Source organism: Emys orbicularis, chromosome 1, assembly GCF_028017835.1.
Source record: "Emys orbicularis isolate rEmyOrb1 chromosome 1, rEmyOrb1.hap1, whole genome shotgun sequence".
Classification (NCBI taxonomy): Eukaryota; Metazoa; Chordata; order Testudines; family Emydidae; genus Emys; species Emys orbicularis.
This window is the reverse complement of record NC_088683.1, coordinates 179780612-179800541: the sequence shown is the minus strand read 5'-3', so window position 1 is coordinate 179800541 and position 19930 is coordinate 179780612. Positions and strand designations below refer to the sequence as shown.

General features: G+C 47.6%; 1 protein-coding gene across 1 annotated transcript in view; it reads right to left on the bottom strand.

Annotated features, from left to right (window-relative positions):
• Positions 1 to 16733: 16733 nt before the first annotated feature.
• PTGFRN (prostaglandin F2 receptor inhibitor) overlaps positions 16734 to 19930 on the bottom strand; it is a 63808-nt gene continuing 60611 nt past the window's right edge. Inside the window, exon 9 of the mRNA XM_065420600.1 lies at positions 16734 to 16900. Within this exon, the coding sequence (XP_065276672.1) occupies positions 16734 to 16900 (167 nt within the window). The remainder of the gene's footprint in view (positions 16901 to 19930) is intronic.

Here is a 19930-nt window from a genome sequence, read left to right as displayed (position 1 = left end):
AAAACAAACGCTGTTAGCGTGATCCCACCAGACTGGGAGAGGAAGCAAGGTTCATTTAAAGAACAAAACCAAACATAAGATCTCTATTTTCTCCTTTTAATAAACTGATTCATATGACAGAGCCTGCAGGTCTGGACGATAAAGACAGAGACTGCTTGCTGCAAGATTCGGTACGTTATTAGCTCCTACTCAGGCTGCTTGTTAGCCTGCTTGAATGATTTCAGTACAGACAAGCAGCCTCAGCTACAGAGATCAGCCTCGGTCCTTGGTGACACACCCATCATACAGAGCTCCCTGCCAGGATATTGCCTGCCTCCTATGTGCAACCATATAAAAGCAGCATGTGCTTTCAGGGATCTGGTGGAGTAAGGCTCCAATTCTGCCCGCTGTTTCCACAAATGGCAGGAAGTAGAAAGTGGCTGATCATGACAAGCAGCGGCGTCTCTCTCTATAGGTATATGTATATAGGGGGAGGGGGTAAGCTCTGTGGGATATTCCCCAATTGTCCTCTCCCACAAACCTGCAAAAGCCCCTCCATTGAGACAAAGCATCATGGGAGATGACTGGCAAGGTGTGGGGGTCAAGCAAATGGCTGAAGCCCATGACATTGTTCCTGGACTAGGTCAGTGCTCACCACACCTGCTTTAGCTTACCTTAGTTCTTCCACCCCAGCATGAAACCCCCTTGGGCAGGGGTTAAGGAGCATTCCGGGAGCGCTTTACTGCCATGGCTCCCTGTGGATGACCCTGGCCTGCCTCTCCTACTTGAAGATCCAAGGTCAATCCCCCTACCAGGTCAGTGGAAGAGCAAACTGCCATTGCTACCCCAACAGAGCAATGGAAAAGAAATGCAGAAGTCAGACTCACTGAGTTTCCTTCAGTCAGGGTGGAAATAATACACACAGGGGGACAATTTGGCTTTGAGTCTAGAAGTCAAATGATGTGTTAACTAACCTTTGCATTTGCAAAAGAAAAACAGGATACACTTGCTTTACCCAGCCCCATAGGTGTGTGTATAAAGCTCTCTAAACAAAGAGAAACAACAGCTCCCAGCCTGGAGGAATTTGCAGTCTTTAAAAACACAAAAAGAACAGGAGTACTTGTGGCACCTTAGAGACTAACAAATTTATTAGAGCATAAGCTTTCGTGGGCTACAACCCACTTCTTCGGATGCATATAGAGTGAAACATATATTGAGGAGATATATATACACACATACAGAGAGCATGAACAGGTGGGAGTTGTCTTACCAAGTCTGAGAGGCCAATTAAGTAAGAGAGGAGAAAAAAAAAAAAAAAAAAACTTTTGAAGTGATAATCAAGATAGCCCAGTACAGACAGTTTGATAAGAAGCAAGTGTGAGAATACTTACAAGGGGAGATAGATTCAATGTTTGTAATGGCTCAGCCATTCCCAGTCTTTATTTAATCCTGAGTTGATTGTGTCTAGTTTGCATATCAATTCCAGCTCAGCAGTCTCTCGTTGGAGTCTGTTTTTGAAGTTTTTCTGTTTTAAGATAGCCACCCGCAGGTCTGTCAAAGAATGGCCAGACAGGTTAAAACAAACATAGGGGAGGGCTAGCAAAGGCACAAAGCAGAAAGAAGGGAAAGGATCAGAGTCCTTTACAAAGCTGTTTAAAAGTTGCCAATTCTGTTAAAAACCATTTCAGTGAAGCCAGATCAGTGGATAGAGATTTAGCAATTCTATCTTCCAAGTACCTGGACAAAAAAGGAGGGATGGGGAGAGGAGGAGAGAGAGAGAAAGAGGAAAATGAAATAAACTCAAACAAGACCAGGATAATATATAGACCAGCTATGCACTAGCTCCCTGGGAATTGATTAGATATGAAATTAGAGCTGGAAAAAAAAAATGAGGGCACAAGTAGATACTTACTTGTACCTTGAATGATGCGTTACAAGTGTTACTCTAGCACCCTCTGGGGGCAGATGTTACCTCTCACCGTTTTCTCAGGGGAAGCCGGATCAATGTAAGAATTGGAATAGTGGAGGCTTTTTTATCTATAAATACCCGTGTAACACACACAATATGTTAAAAGAACATTAAGGTTTCATATTCTACCTTGAGTGCTTGACTTTGCCACAATAAAAGCTGCCGCTACAATCTTCATTCAGCCCCCTTGTGCACGTGCATTATAATACAGTCTTTAATCACATGAGCACATACTTTTCCCCCCTCCTCTAGGCCCCCTCCAATGCCTCTTCCTTATTCTCCTTCTTGGAAATGGCTGAACCATTTTGGTTGAAATTTTCCACAAAAAATTTGCCCGAGAGAAAGTTCAACCTGAACAGTTAAAGCTTGGTAAAGCAACTGAAAGCAGGGTCTGATAATGAGACGCATCAGGGCCACCTTAATATGTGGTGCTACCAGCTGTGCCTATAAATGTTAAACTTTCCAACAGAGGACAACTCATATAAAAGCCCTTTGGGACATTCATCCAAGCTGATGCCTTAATTGGCCTGTACCTTATGAGAGAGCAGGGGCCTCACGTGTGTGGTGCCAAGGGTGGCCAGGCAAGGTGAGCCCATCCCACCATGACTGCACCGGGCGAGGTGGTGTTTGCGAGATAGGAAAAGCAGGGCTAAAGCTTTCAAAGGGTGAAAAAGAAACCACTCAAGCCGAGGCAAGAGGATCTGTGTTCGGTCACTGTTTTAAGGGAACGGATTGATTTTTTAAAGTTGAGCCATTGATTTCCACCCCCTTGCCTGGTATAGGCTCCCGGTTACATTAGAGAAGCCCTTGGCCAGGTGAGTATCTGTGATTGAAAGCACCTGCCTATTCAGAGTACTGCCATTCTTCCTTGCCAACAGCTGACAGAGGTTTGCTGGGGTGGCCCCCCACTCCTCAAACATCTAGCACAGCCCGTTCCTCCCAGCTTTTAAAAACCATGGGCAAATCCAACTTTTCCCAAGAAGTGTTTTCAGCTTAAGTTCAGGTGACTCCCTATGTAGGACTCGCCCCTTTAAAAATTACGCTTCTAACCCTCTTGCCTTATATGCAGTGTGTCAAATGACCTTGCTCCATGGCTGCATAGTACATGGATTGATTATGCTGGGCACTGTAGCTGCTATAGCAGCGAACCCTTAATCCTGACCTGCAGCACCTTTCTCCTTCCAGTCCTGGTCCTTCCCACAGCTCCCCCAGTGCACCGCCATCCTGTTCAGATGCCCTCCTTGCTGTTCTGCACCCAGGCGGAGCGAAGAATGCGGATGCCTTGAAGTTGGAGTCTCCAGCGTGAAGAGGGAACACTTGCCGCAGCAGCTCGGAGAGGAGCGAGGGACGTGCCCCACCCCCACTTGGTTTCTTGGACGGCAGCAAACCCCATCTAATGTGTTTTTGTTAGTCAAGATGGTCCGGGAAGTAGGTCCCATCTCCTGCATCTTAGGGCTTGGTGCAGTTTGGGCTGAAAGGGGCAGCGAAGGCTTTTCGGTTGACAGCATTATCCCTTTTAGCAGCTCTTAGAGGTGTTTAATAATTGGCTGCAGCAGTGGCTGTTTAATTCTCTCTACCATTTCAAATGTAACCATTTAATTTAAAAAACCCTCGGCCGCTGGAAATCCTGTAATCGAATCCAAGCCTCTGTCAATCTAATTAGTTTTGAAATACTGTATCTCCAGCACTTGGAGACCTAAATAAGCAGCTTAACATTAAAACCCAGCTTCTTTCCCAAACACTTACTGCTTATTTTTTTTAAATTCCCAAACAGAAGTTCTCATTAAACAATAGTCAGCTGAAATTTTTATTCCATTCCCCTCTTGGGTCGCCCCCAACTCCCGGCATTTGCCTTAAGAGCATGTGTCAGGAAGCTGGAAGGCAGGTGAGGAGCTACGTGCATCGCCTCTGCCATTCTGTCCATCAGGCATTTTGAACCGTGCTTCACTGTTGCTAAAAAGAGGCTCATGTGTCTTCAAATCCCAGTGCAGACAAGGTTTAACCAGGTTATGTAACAGTTTATAATGCCCTGCTGTAGCCTAGCTCGGCAGGACTAGCAACCAATAAGACCGAGGCTATCACCTGCTTTTGTCAACTGTTTGGTAACATGATTAGGCCCTGTCTATGCTGGAATAGGGGTAACATCGCTGTTTAAAAGAAAATCGGCTGCATCGTCCTGGGTGAGGCTGCTCTTCCTGTGGGGCATGACCTGGAACTGAATTGTGAAGGGCCATCTGCAGGATTGCACCCTATTGGTTGAGACGGCAGAACAGTCCCCATGCTCCATGGGGTCCAGCAGCAGTCCAGGCAGGGAAGAGAAGCAGGAGCTTTCTTTCTGCCCTCCCTGCTGCTGCTTTTGCTCCTCCCTTCTCTGCCCATCCAGGGCAGCAGAAGTGTGCTTCAAAGGGCCATGGGGTTGGATTCATGGTTCCCTGGAGCAGAGAAGTCCCAGAGCTGAAGGATGTGCAGGCAGTAAGGGGAGAGGAAAGGGAGAAGGCCCCCACACCACTAGGCCATGCTCCACAAGTCCCTCAACCCACAGTATGTCCAAAAATAACTGTGATCCAAATCCCGTAGTCCTTTAGGATACGTAGAGTAATGGGGCAGGTCCCCCTGCCCCCCAGACCCCAGCCATTTCATCAGTGGCCGATAAAAAGGTTGAGAGCCTTGGTTAGTGGGACCGGGCACAGGGGTAGGAGACATGGGCTCTATTTTTGCCTCAGCCACATACAGTGTGGCCTTAGGCATGTCACTTAATCTCCCCATGCTTCTGTTTGCCCATATGTAAAACTGGCATAATGATACTTAACCTCCTTTCTGAAACAGTTTCTGATCCAGAGGTCAATAACGTAGGTGCCTGATGGTGCCATTATTCATCATGGGTCCAATCTGATTTGAACAGTGATTGACCTGATGCAAACTATTCCCTAAATAACTTACTCAAGGAATAACAGCAAAACTGTGAACGCATGATTCATTGACTAACATCGGAGTAGCTCTATTTATTCCCGCTATCACAGCTTGCAGTCTAGGTCCAAGGAGGTGACAGCATTCCCCTCCCCCCCCCCCCCCCCCCCATGCACTCCCCAGACAACTTTAATTTTAAAGTTTAAAAACCATGAGTTTTTAAGCTTGGGAATCAATAGCCTCCTTGCTGCACAAACCTACCTCTCGCACATGCCTCTCTGCTTTCAAAGCTACCCAGGGTGGTTCATCACTACACCTCCCTTAACTGAACCCTTCCTCTTATCCGAAACCAGGTCACAGCCCAGGGGGGCATTAGACAAGTGAGGCTCAGATAATAGTGGCTGCACTCAGAGCTCCCTAGGCAGCTGCTTCCTGCAGGAGGAATGGCAGTTTCATTTCCTTTGCTTGGTTCTCCCCCCCAAGTCAGGGCCAGCTGGCTTCCCTAAGGCTGGCTGGCTCAGTGGCATTTGCTGCACAAGCCTTTATCCACTGAAATCTGACTTGACTCCATTAAAACGGCAGGCAAGAGCTTAAGTGACTACAGGCCAGCCGCTCCATTGAAGTTAATGGGGAGTTTGGGCCACGCAAGGACTGGAGGAATCAGATATTTGTGCTCCAGCGTGAGCTTTCAGCACATGAATACATGCACGTGGGAGTGTAGCTGATCTGGCTGGCCTTAGGGCAGTCAGCCAGTCAGCTCACTCTCTGTAATTAGGGGAACTAACCGGCAGGCTTTGAAGTCTGCGATCAGGGCTGAGAAAACCTGACAGCAGACTTCAAAGTCTGCTGCGCCAGCTCGCCTGATTATCTGAAGGCTGCTGGTGTCCCCCAAGACACGGAGATAATCGTGGTAGCGCTGCACTTTCCCCCTCTCCACGTTGCTAGGACTTGAACTCAGGATTACTTTTCCTCTGCTCCCCTAGGTGTGTGAGCGCTGATTCCTCCCCGAGGAAACGTGGGTTCTGCTGAAACATTTCAGTGAAGGCCCAAAGGAGCTGGAACTCTTGGCGTGATTTTTGCTGCAGGTGCTGAAAGCCAGACAGGCCGATTGCAATCGGAGCGTGGAGCACTGGGCCTTATTGTGCTGTGACTGACTGATCTGACGCCAGCTACTGGGATAAATGTTGACTCAAACCACAAATTTTCAAACCTGGCTGCCTAAAATTGGGGTCCTGCTCTCTACTGCCAGCCGTGTCACCCGAAACCCCGAGCTTTGTCGTCCAGAGAACTGGGCTTGTAACCACAGAAGGGGGCTTGTTAGCAGGCTCTGGCTGAGCAGCTCTGACACTGGGTGAGGAGCAGTTGCACTGCAGGGCTAAGCAACCAGGCTGCCGGGAGACAGCTGCTGGGCAATTGTATGTGTACAGCACCCTGGCTCCATGGAGGGATTGGGGTGCTGTACAGACACGCTGACATGGACTGTAATGAAAATACCCTGCTAGGAACCAAGGGTTCAGCACTGGACTATCAGGGGATCGCACGTCCACACCGAGGGGTACTGGCAGAGCTCTGCAGAGCTCACAGCTCCTGAATCCCTGGCTGTGTCTGACTCTACCCAGTCCTAAAGGGCCTCACTCCCGGGGGGAGGGATAGCTCAGTGGTTTGAGCATTGGCCTATTAAACCCAGGGTTGTGAGTTCAATCCTTGAGGGGGCCACTTAGGGAACTGGGGTAAAAATCTGTCTGGGGATTGGTCCTGCTTTGAGCAGGGGGTTGGACTAGATGACCTCCTGAGGTCCCTTTCAAACCTGATATTCTATGATTCTCATCACTGTAACAGGTACAATATACCCATGAGCAATGTCTTTGTGCATGGCCAGTGACACTCCATTCTAAACAGAAACCGATTCTCTCCCCCTCCCCTTGAAACCGCGTGTGTCAGACAGGCAGCATCCGCAGAAGCTGCTCAGATTTCACAAGGTCCATTAGCAGAGTCAAAGTGGGTCCAGCTGAAAGCCTGGAGCTGCAAACTCTGGCTTACTGCAGGCTCCTAAAGCCTCCAACCTGCTTCATGGTGATTTATAGCTCCTCTGAAATGAATATAATCTGCTAACTCAGGATCATGCAGAGCTAGGGGAGGGGGCAGAACCTTTCACTTCCAGTTTAAATACAGCACTGTTTGGCAGTATCTGAAGAGATACCAAGTGATGGCTATTCCACGGCCAGGGTGCAGTGAGCTAGTGGTCTCTGCTCACTTGCTAGCAGACAGCTATTCATATCAGTACAATTGCTGCCCTCCCACCCCTTTGTCGTCAGTCTCAGCAAAACACCCACAGACTGAACAGGTTACATAGGCTGACCGGCTCTCCCTGCAGAGGTGGTCCCTGGAGGTCAGATTGCAGGACAGTGTAGGTAACACCTGTACTGCTGCCGCCAATGCTCTGCCATTTGTATGGAGAGAGGCTGCTCCAGCACCTTTCACCATTACTACATTTACATGAACAGAAACCCTCATTATGCCAAGTCAAACTTTGTTTCTTAAAAGCAGGTGAGGCTTTTTTTGTGACAGATACATTTGTGCAGGTGCTGGATAAACCATTTCTACCTTACCTCTCCTGTCACACAGTGTGTCTGTCCCACCTTTGTCAGTCCCAGGGGTGCAAATGGTTCTAGAATGAGGAGTGATTTGAAAAGTACCTAGATAAATGATCCATCAGGACCAGCACTACAACATGGCGAGACCAATCTGACATTGACATAGCACCTTTCATCCAAAGGACTCCAAGCCCTACGCCTATTGTACATACCCAAGGGAAACGCCTTCCACTAAGGAAATGCAGCTACCATTCGAGTGGGAAGTGGTGACAGTTTAACAGCACATGGCAGCACTACTCAACAGGACAGAGAGTGAATGCCATGGTCAGTGGAAGCAGCAGTGGTATTACAGAGGTAACCACATCCCCTTTCACATTGAAATTTGGCGAGAAAACCAGTTTAACAACAGACATCACACAACACCACACAGATCCTGAGCATGTGTGTGTTATGTCCTGTGCAATATGGCACTAGTGACAGCACAGTACCTCCGACGCCCATTCTGGGGCACTGGCTTATTGGTTATTTAAGAGTCACAAGCTGAGCCTTAGTTCTTATCTGTTAAATGGGGCCAGTAATACTTCCTTTCCCCTACTCTTTGGCTGTTTAGACTTAGGCTCTTCAGGAAAGGAACCATCTTAGTAGAGGTATTATATATAGTGTCTAGCACAACAAGGCCACAGTTTCAGTTGGGGCATGTAATACCAGTCAATCAGAGCACTGCCTGTTGAGTAACCAGCCATAGCCGTAATTAGCCCAGAGGCTATTTCTTTAGCGGATGAAGTTGGCCCCTTCTGCTTTGGCTCTGTGCTACATGTTGGTTTGGAGCCGTTTCCTATCATTGGTGCTTAGTTTTACAACATGTTCTCTTTGGTCCTTGAGAACAGAAGGCCATAATATGTTATTAGGGTGAGTGGCAGGATCCAGCCCGGCAAGGGGCAGGGTGGGACAACTGTACCCCCGTTTGGTTTCAAATCTGTGCCAAATTCTGGGGCTTGGCTCTAGCCACGTTTGTAAACACTTCCGAGTGCTGTACAGAGCCTTGCCCAAGCCTTGTTTACACTGGCCTTCTGGGGAGATCTCCCACCATTGCACTACACGGAGCCCAGCTCTAGCAAGAGTAGCACCAACGGCATCTAAAGCTGCCCAGAGCAGAGTTAGATGATACCCAGTGGTTAAAGACCCCCAGGCCTTGCCTATCGTAGTGCTCCTGCTGTTACTACCACTGGCAGAGCTCCACCAATGCTAATGCAAGTGTGGGAGATTTCCCAGAGGCTAGCGCTGACTGCCTCTCAGCAAGCTATTTGAGGACAGGTAATGTTGCACTCACGGGCAGATGGACATACTATATGTGCTTTGGAGGGAGGGAGGTGGGGGGGGAAAAGAAAATTAGCAAGCGGGAGAACTGTAGACACAGGGCAGGAAGGTTAAGAGAAGCTAGGGGAAGAGAGATGGGGACGGAGCCCAGGATACAGGCGGGAGAGGTGGCGGGGAAGGGGAAGTAGGACGTGAAAGGTAAGGTAAGAGGTAAGCAAAGAGAGGAGAGCACGTAGGAAGCATTTGGAGATAACAGATGGAAAGAAAAATGGAAAAAATGTAGCTACACAAAATATTGTTAGTAGAATTTCATTTGCACTGCTATCCCCCATTTGGCTTGTTTGGCTGCAGTTCAAATACCATTTCCACTGATGGGGGGAAAAAAGAGTTAGGTATTTAGTATAGGTCTAGTAGAAGCGGCTATGCAGTGGGTCTGATGCCACGCTCCCAAGCAAACGTGGAAAAAAGTGAAACCCAAGCACAGAGCAAAGAAAGAAAAATAGGAAGAAACTACTTTGAGTGAAGTCCCATTGGGAGTTTTACAATGCTTTTTAATCCAGTAAATCACTGCACCATGTTTGTGATCCAGTCTAAGACATGGTACAATTTAAAGCACACAAAATCCACCGTGAACAAAATAAAGCACAGTATTCGTTTGTTTTTGCAAAGTTTGCTTTGGAAGAGCCATGATGTGCTTCTTTTCTAGTCCTTGGACAGGGTGGGAGAAACACGTGAGCATTTATATTTCCAGCAATGCAAGGGGAGCTGCCTAAATCACAGGGGGAAATACTTCATTTCTATACCCCCAAAGGGAATTAGGTGCCCAAATTCCATTGAATTCCAATGGGATTTGGACATCTAACACCCATAATCAACTGACTATACCCTAATCCAGTCCTCCATAAACGACAGAGCTACAACACTGCCTTCTCCCAGCTATAGGGTTGCCCAAAGCACAACCCAAGCACTACAATGTTCTGTGTATTTACCTTTTAAGCCATGGCTTGAGTATCAATTTCATCTTCAGATTAAAAGATGCCGCTCAACTCCAGTGTCACTGATGGCTCTTGCCAGAGTACTAGTTGTACTATGGCAGGTTACCTGAGACACTGTGGGCTCAACCCCACAGCTCACATGAAGGAAGTAAACGCTCTTTAAGTCAATGGGAGCCGCCTCCACAAAATAATTGCAAGGTCAGGCCTCAATGCACAATGAATCAAAGCTAGAAATAGAGGTGAAATCACTGAATCCATCTCTCCCATTCCCTTGCTTCAGCTAGATCAGGACCTATTCCATACTGTGCATCATTCATCAGTGCGATAAATTATGCTTACAGCTGGTCTAGGGTATGGAATTTCACCTTGTCTGAACACAGCTGCCAACAATGGAGTGAGAGAACAATGCTGAGCATGTTTTAATGGTCAGCATAGACCAAGACAAACAGTGTCTAGCATCATGTCAGCTACCCGCGATTGAACCTTGTGGTGTAGCGAAAGCAGCTTCCTGCTCTGCTACGATGATAGTGATTTGGGTGTTTTAAGTCTGAGGTTGCAGAAGCAGCTCTGCATTCAGGTGTTGTCAAGAAAATGTCTTTGAGGTTGCTTGTGTCACACTAGGCAGCTTAATGCCTATACAGAAACTACCTGGAGGGTCTCTTCAGTTAGTAGATATTTTGGTCTACACTAAGTTTGTTCAGCATCCTGACAACCAACACTATTCACAACCATGTTCAGACAGGACAATGGTGTAGTGGAGAACTGGTTTTAAAGAGCAGGAGAATGGATAACAATACTAGCACTTCTCTCCTGGTTCTACAAGTGGCAGCAATCTCATGAAGTAATGCTGGTGCAAGACAACCTCCCGGGGAAAACACAAGCCTAGCAGGCACACTGCCAGCACAGCAGCGGCACAGGACAAAAGCTGCTGGGCCACCATCCTAGTCCCAGGGATCTTACTTATTTGTATTATGGTAGCACCTACGGATCCCAATCAGGCATAGCGGCCTCATTGCACTCGGACACTACCAACACTTATTTGTAGAGTCCCTGCCCCAAAGATCTCATAACTTGGAATCTGGGAAATCATGAAAACTCCATACTGATTGTCATGATCTTTTCTTTCAGTCATGGCTGCCAGACCTGAGCTGGGGAGGGAAAGAAACCAAGGCATACACTGCGGTGGGAGTTGCCACGCAAGCCACCACTCAGCAGCGCTACGTGCCACCGTGAGGTGGCTTTGGTATTGCTATCAAGCAGGATAGCGTGAGTGACCTGAAAGACTGACCTTGCCAAAGAATGAGTAAAGGCGTTCCCAGCGGCTTCTGCACCAGCAGACTTAAATACCTACAGAAGAACAAATTACCACCCTTACTGTAGCAGAGCAGGGAGGTGCATTCTTTACACTACTGTAGGAGCTGGTGATGTTACCAGCTGTGACAAGAGAAAAAAAATCCCAGACTGGGGGCACATCTTCACTGGCAGTGCTTTAATGTGGCTTGTGTAGTCACAACACAGCGTTGGGAGAGAGCATTCCCAGCACTGTAAAAAAAAAAAAACCCACCTCCACGAGGGGCACGGCTCCCAGCGCTGGTGCATTGTCTACACTGGCACGTTACAGCGTTGAAAATTGCAGAGCTTAGGGGAGTGTTTTTTCACACCCCTGAGTGTTGTGAGAGCCAGCCAATAGGCCTGAGGCGCTGGTTTTAGAGGATACCATAGGCATTAACTCATGGCCTTGCGCAACCAACAGTCTGGTTCAGGGTGGAAAGGAGGAGAAAGTTGCTGCTCTCAAGAGGGCCTGTTTTATAGTGGGCAGAGCACGGAACCAAAGTTGAGACCTAGCTCGGACGATAATACACCATATAACCTTAGGCCAGTCATTTAAACTGTCCATAAAACGGGGAGAATACCTACTAAATTGGGGATGGGGGGAGAGGGAGGAGAAAAGAGGGCTGCGAGGCTCAAATCTGATGTCTGTTTGAGGGGAGCTGTGAGTGCAAAGTAGATGGGAAGAGCTGCCTGCAGTGTGAACATTCTGACCACAGAACGGTTACCAAAAGACTCGCTCTTTATTTTGAACATAAAAAGAAACAATACAGAGCATCATTAGAACCGTTCAATTCCGGCATTCCAGAATTGTGCCAAACACCTTATTCCGTACCTTCCACCAATTCCTGTCTATTTCATTAAGTGATTTTCAAGCAATGCCTGGTTCAGAGTACAAGTAGAGAGGAATTTCCCACCTGTAACTGAGTAGGAAACATGTGGCAAAGTGAACAGAGTAAGATCGACAGGAGCCCTTAGCATACTTGGCTATTGGTTTCAATCCCAGGAGTTGCAGCTTAGATGGTACTGAACCCTTGCATTGCACCTCATGCGGCTTAATCCTTAATCTCCTCTGATACCAACGACTCCTAACACACACAAGTGGTCACAGGGAGTAAAAAAAAAAAAAAAATCATGGGAAAGAAAGTGACTAATACACACAGTTTTTCTAGTTAGAGACGAGATTCCCATTGTATAAAAAGAGAGGATAATACAAAATTGGCACACTTGGAAGACCTGCTGGGGAACTACTGCCCCAAGGATTTCAGCCTTCAAAAATACAGCAACGACAGGGAGTAAGGGGGATGGAGCACCACCTGTGCGATCTAGTGGCCAACTCCTTTCACTTGGAACGGGAAGGAGATGTGTTATGCTCTGACGGAAGAAGAGGTTACTCACCCTATGCAGTAACTGTGGTTCTTCGAGATTTGTGCCCTTATGGGTGCTCCACCTAGGTTCGCGTGTGCCCTAGAGACCCTTAGAGATTTTCAGGAGCAGTGTCCGTTCAGCCCTTGCATGCACCGTGGTTATCCTTGTGCCCTGCGCCGAAGCTGTAGCAGGCTACATTGGTGAACTGCCCCCTCAGTACCTTCTGCACCACTGAGTCTCAGAGGAAACAAACAGAGGGGAAGGAGGCTGGGTAGTGGAGCGTCCACAGGGACACACATCTTGAAGACCCACACAGTTACTACACAGGGTGAGTAACCTCTTCTTCTTCGAGTAGTGTCTGTATGGGCACTCCACTCTTGGTGACTCCGGAGCAGTATCCCCCCCGGGAGGAGGGAGCTTAGGATTGGAGACCATCACAGAAGAGAGAACTGCATTGCCAACAGCCACATCTGTGCCTAGAAAAGCTATGTATCGAAGACCATGTGACAGCTCTGCAGATTTCTGGAAAGGGAACATTGTTAAGGAGAGCCATAGATGTAGATTGTGATCTAGTTGAGCGCACCACAACGCTGATGGTGGTGGAACGTCAAAAGCCTGGTAGTAAGCTATAAAACACCCGGAAATCCATTTAGAGCAGGTCTCTGGGTAGAAATGGCAGAACTCTGTTTCAGTTGCAGACAGGTCAAAAACGGTCTATTGGATTTACAAAATGGCTTAGTTCTGTCCAGATGAAATGATAATGCCCTCCTGACATCTAGAGCATGGAGAGCAGTCCCGAGGTTGGAAGTATGTGGCTTCGGAAAGAAAACTGGTAGGTATATGCTCTGATTCAGGTGAAATTCATGTTACTTTAGGAGAAACCTGAGACGTGGCTGTAAGGGCACCTTATCCTTGTGGAATGTTGTGAAAGGAGGGTCAGCTATTAAGGCCCCGATCTCTCTGACTCTGCAGGCCGAGGTAATAGTAGCTACTAGGAAGGCTGTTTTCCTCAATAAAGTCAATAAGGAGCAGGTTACCATTGGTTCAAAAGGGAGTTTTGTGAGGCTTTTGGGAACTAGGTTCGGGTCCTACACAAGACCTGTGGGAAGGTCTTTGCCTGTGGGAAGAGGGTCCCTCCAGGCCTTTCATGAATCTTGTGGGTGTGGGGTGAGCAAACAGAAAAGTCTTTGATCTAAGACTGGACTCCACCCTCAATAATAATTTTTTTTTAAATTTTAAACAAATACTAATCTAACTACTACTAACAAACTAAACTAGCTAACTAGAGAGAAACTCCGTAACTGCCGAGGTAGGCAAGAGGTGGACATGCTAACTCCATTGTGCCGACACAACTGAGAAGTAACTGAGGGGGCAGTTTGCCTGCGTAGCCTGATATAAGCCTCAGCGCAGGGCATAGGGATACCAATGGCGCAAGTGCGGGTTAAAGAGACATTGCTAATGAAAGTCTCTGATCAAGGGCATGTGGGGCGCACACTCACCCAGAGTGGAGCACCCAGAGGGACACTAATCGAAAAATAAAGTTGACGTTAGCTAAGGACATGGGGACCCTTCACTAATGGACAAGGAGCCCCCCCCAGCCAAAATAACCCCGAGTTTCTTTCTGCAGGGAGAAAATGCCAGCATGAAGTGTGCGCTTAGGAGGAGCTGCCATTCCCTGCTTGTTCGTTCCATATTACTGCATTACAAGCCTGATTCCGTTTCCCCCAAATGTAACTGACAGCAACAGAGATGAGGGTTAAACCTGCAAGGAGAGTGAGTTACTTCTGCTTTGGATAACTAATCCCCCCTTCTCCCCATGCTAGGAACATTTTAAAAAGAACGGCAATGATGTGAGGAAAGCAAATATTAAAGCAGGAAAGGTAAGAGTTGTTTAGTTGTGTGTGGGAAAGAGGACATCAATGCAAACTCAGTGCCCCACAAGACCAGCAAGTGAATGCCTCAGTGGTAAGGCAGCGTAGGAGAGGACAACAAACATTCTGTGCTGGTTCTGGAAGAGGAGGACATCCTGCTCTAGCAAATCACCTCCTGTGCTTTCCTCTTTTGGAGAATATAGATGCAAGTTCTTACACTAACATGGGGAACTCATTTGTGCCATGATGGCTATGTGTTCCTCCCCCGCCAGCTTCTTGCTATGTCTGCCTGCAGATTCAGGAAGGGCACTGAAATATGAGGCTCGGCTGCAGGAAAAGCTAGCAATAGGGAAGGCTGCTGAGAAGATTCAGGTCAAGATTTTCCAGCTGTGACTAGTGATTTTGGGTGCCTCCATTTCTGGATGACCACATGAGACACCTTAAAGGGGCTAAATTACAAAAGATTGTGCTGAGCACTCATTCGGAAAAGTCAGGCTGCTTTTGAAATGCACGCATCCAAAATAGACACGTGAAAAATCTTAGCCTAAGTCCCTTTTAGGGAAAAAGTCTTGTGCCAGTACTGGAAAAAATCAGGACAAAAGTAACTGAACATGAGCATCTCAAATAAATGGAGTTTGCAGTGGTTACAATACAACGGAGTTAAAAACTTCACTAGCTCAGTTGTGAAATGAAGTCATGTTAATAACAAGGAGGTTAGAGCCTGCAGGACCCCTGGAGGGTACGCGCGAATGGACTACTAGTCATAGAGAAGACCTAGAATATAATGAAAGCCTAGATGGTTAACAATACAGCGGGGCCTCTAGCTTTTGCAGATGGTCTCATCAATCACTGGTTCTTTATTCCTAAAGCATAATGGAGAAGGATGGAGCATTGATGGTAACTCAATTTTCCATCTTTGTTGATTTTAGCCAAACCCTGGATGCGATATCAGTGTACTTCTTTTGTACACAACGTCTGACTTTTATTGCTTAAAAACACCAGCTGTGCTAGAAGACAGAGCTGCCCGGATAACTGAGAGCAGCTCCTTAGGAGCTATGCCAGGGGAGTGTGAAAGGCCAGAGCTGGGTTTTCATACTATAGCACCTATGAATATGCCTCAACCCCCCTGGAGAGATCTGCCCATGTAGTGCCCAGCAATGGAGAGGACCCATTGAAAAGACAGGGATCACTGCAGGTATAAAGAGACGGAGACCTGTTTAATACCTGCCCCCCCCTCCCCTTAGATGGCCTGATTTTGCACCCACACAGAGTCACAATGTGGCTGCTGTCGATCATGGACATTGCTAACGGACACTCTAATCTGCTGCCAAATTAGAGATTGCAGAGATTTGTGTTCGGTGACTGCAAGGAAACAAAATGGAAATGAGCCTACTCTGAGTATAGGTAACAGCTGGTTCCCACATCATTTCCAGCCAATGGCCGGTTGACCATATACCTGAAAAGATCTGGTGGTCTCCATCCTCTTCCTAAAAGGACAGGTGTTCCTCTGATGAACACATCACCACCGCCATGACCGGTAAGTGGTGCCTTGCTGGCGGTCTCAGCAGAGAGGCCAGGGAGACTGAACTCTCCACTCAGGGAGAGCAGTGCTCCCTGTGGGTCAGGGTAGAGGCACGGTGGGAAGGAAGGCCTGCACTATGAAGTACTTGGTCTGAGCATTCAGCCTCTAGGGTTGCCAAGCTAGCACTTGTCACCAGAACAAAGACCAACTTTTAAAAAAATATTTAAGAAAATGGTTTAAAAAAATTGTCTCAAACAGACACGTCCATACACGCTGTATTCTGGAGTGAACTGCAAACCCCTGAAAATAGGGGAAGAGAGGGCACCCTGACAAGCATAAACCCACCCTTGACCATTGCATCTTCACCAAACAAGTACCAAACTAGAGCACCCCGTACGGCTGTTTCCTTCCCAGCACTGGAGACAGGAACGAAACCCTGGGCGGGGGGGGGGGGGGGGGGGGAGAGGGAGGGGGGAGGGAGGAGAAGAGAGAGAACAGGTCAGCTAATTTGATAAAAGGCAAAATATTTCTCCCAAGACCCGCCCACCACAATAACCCCCCCTCCCAACAATGTTAACACACAAAGAGAGTTCCTAAAAAACAAGACAAAAGGATTTAACAGTGAATCTTGTCTGAAGGCTGCTGAACAGTTTGCGTGTCAGAAGAAAATATCCCCACAGTAAGTGTCCCTGGAAGAAGAGCTCTGTGCTGGTACACATGGCCTGTGCTCTCAGTACTTAGCATGTGGAGAGGAGAAGCTCTAGGTCCTGGCTTAGATCAGAGAGAAAGATACTGTCCATTGGGCATTTGTGTGTCACACACCTCAGTCTCAGGCCAACTGCCCAAATCTCTCCCAAAACGTGCAGAGTCTCATTCTCACACTCAGTCCATCTCCATAGACATTAGCCGGCGTCGCTCCCGTCTGGTTTCTTGTACTTCCTTCTTGCAACACCAGCGGGAACTGCAGTAGCCAATGAGGCAGGATAAGAGTCCGATGATGGTGGCTAGACCAATGCCTATCAACAGTGGATATTTCAAAGCGTTCAGCACTAGGAAGGGTGGAGGGAAAAAAAAAAAAGGCAAAAGAAAAGTTAATACAGTGTAAGGAGAAATGCCAAACACATGCGCTCTGTCTAAGAAAGGGAAAATACACATCAGCCAGGGACAGATGAAACCGTTTGGAAAGAAATTCTAGTTCCCCCTTCCCATTTTGAAGGTTCTGAAAAAATTCAGCTCTCACCCCCCAGCCCACGCCCCTGTTTTGCTTCCATAATTCTCAAGCCCATATAGAAACAAGGAGGACAGGATGCAAAATCTCGTAAGAGAATGTCTCATTGTGAGATTCCCAGCTCCAATCTGACAGACTCCAAAGGTTAAGCTAGTCCTGAGGAACATCCGTATTTTGGGTGCTTAACCAAACCAGATTCATCCACCAACAATTTAAACAAAGCCGGATGGAAACCCATTCTTTTTACAACACAGCTTCCAAGTGACGCGTCAAGGGTTCTGACTTTTTGAAGGACAGTATAAGTAGATTTAGAGCTCGTTCGGAAGCAAATTCATTCTAGCCACCTAGCAGTTTCCAGTCAAGTACATATTTAGGTGCCCAAAGAAGTTGCCTGCTTTTCAGAAGTGCTGAGCACCCTGCATTTAAGTGAAATGGAGGGTCTGGAATGAGGACCCGTTCAGGGGATTAGGTAAATCAACCCAAGAGGCACACTGCTCCAGGAGGCTCATGCAGAGTCTGACTCAACTGCAGCGCTCTCTATGGCTGGTATTGACAAGCAATATTAATTGTTGGATTAGCTCCACCAGGGACAGGAGTGGAGCATTAGAAAAGGACATTTTGTCCCCGAGGTAACTCACTATCTGCACAGAGAGCAGAACAAAGACTTCGGCTTCATTTCATCTTCTTTGGGGCTCTCAGTGAGGCCATTCCTTGAATTTCTGGGAAGTACTTTGGTAAGTGCTTTGCCTGAAATGCCTCCTAGATTATCACTAATCACAGTTTAACTATCTGCTGGATGTATGCACCTAATGTTAAGTACATGCAGCAGTTAACAAAATTAGTTTCTCATACACACAACCCTTGAATCTCCTAAAGTAACTTACAGAAAGGGCTGAAACGTAGGTCAAAAACCATGAGCACAGGGAGCAGTGTATCTTGTGTTGACAACTGGGGATTAGGAGTCAGACTCCTGGGTTCTGTTATTTATTTTCATACTAATTGCATGACAATTCACCGTGCCTCAGGTCCCCTACCTGAGAAATGCAGCTAAGGCCTGGTCTACACTACAAAGTTAAGGCGACTTACATCAACCTTTGTTGACAGAGATGCCACCTCTCCTAATGGCGTTGCACCATGGTCTACATACTGTGGTCAGTGCGAGCGCAGACACTATGTGACCTGTATCAACCCTAACAATCCTCCAGTAGCTGTCCCACAATGCCAGACAGTGACTGCTCTGGTCACAATTGTGAACTCCACTGCCCAGACGCTGGAAGCCACCCACTTCCCTTTAAAACCCACACATACTTTTGGAATGCCTTTTCCTGATTGTTTAGCTTGACAAGTACACCCAGCAGCTCTCCACTGTTGTGTGCAACTGCCCAACCAACCATGCCAGCTATGCGCTATAGACATGCTCCTGCCTGGAGGAGACAGGAGGTATTGGATCTCCTGGGCCTCTGGGGAGAAGAGGCTGTACAGACACAGCTATGGACCAGTCATAGAAACATGGACATATATGAAAAGATTGCACAGGGGATGCAGGCGAAGGGGTATGACAGGGATCAGCAGCAGTGCCGCATGAAAGCGAAGGAACTGTGGTAGGCATATCCTGAGGCCAGGGAGGCCAACCGTCTATCTAGTGCTGAGCCGCAGACCTGCCACTTTTACAATGAGCTGCAGGCCATACTTGGACCCTGCAGATCACCATGGATGCCCAAACAGAGACCCTTGCCTAGAACAATGAGGAGGGAGATGCAGCAGGAGGTCCAGCTATGCCACGAGCCGGGAACTTGGAGACTCCACCACCATCTAGCCAGTCCCGCCAGCGAAGCACAAATGAGCCCGATCCAGTAGAAGAAATCTCAGGGTAAATGTGGGCATGCATTCTCCCTTCACATGTTTAGATGTGGAGATGGCACCTGGCTCAATCAGAAGTTAGCAGGACTCAGGTATCTACGCTTCACTGTTTTACTCAACAAGAAGAGGTAAAGGTACCACACACAGAGGTAGTGTTCTCTGCTTTTCAGTCTCCTGTAGAGTTAGACAGTGGGGGGCATGCATGACATGGAGCACTTTGTTTATGTACACAGGGATGTCCCTTGTATCCTCCTGGGAGATCTCGATGAAACTTCCATGGAGGTACTCTTCAATCCTCTCCCGAAGGTTTTTAGGGATCGCTGCCTTATTTCTGCCTCCATGGTAGGACACTTTCCCCACGTCACTCCATGGCGACTTTGGCAGGCACCATTGCAGTAAACAGGCTAATGGCATATGGGCCCAGATGGCTTCAGGATGCCAGTATCCGCAGTGTTCTCTGGGCCTTTGTGACCCTCAAGAGCAAGATATCAGCTAAAATCATTGCTGCCCGTGGTAAATAGTGCCAGAACTCAGTGCCATTGCCCTGTACTCATGCCCATGGAAATAAGTGCTGAAATTTTATTGTTTTACACAACCAAACAATTCCCTCCTGATTCACCACCTTTCCCCTAATGGCCATAGTGACTGTGGCTGCTGTTGGAGAGTGGTGCTGTGCAGAGGCACTCCAGAAGGTCAATAAGCAGGTCTTGTTTAAAACCTGTAGGGGAATAAGGGAAGGGAATTCTGAGATCTTCTGCTTTCTGTTGTGACTGTAAGTATGAAACATCTGTCTGTTTTATCTGCAGCTGCTGCCACTGCGGCCTTGAGGGGTGCCCCCTCTACACCCATTCCCGGATGAGGAAGAGAAAGAAGAGGACTAAGGAGGACATGTTCACCGAGATAATGAAAGTCAGTGGTGCATCAGACGGTGAACAGAGAGCCAGGAGGGTGAGCACAGCAGACAGCCTGGAGAAGGAAGGAACGGGCAGGA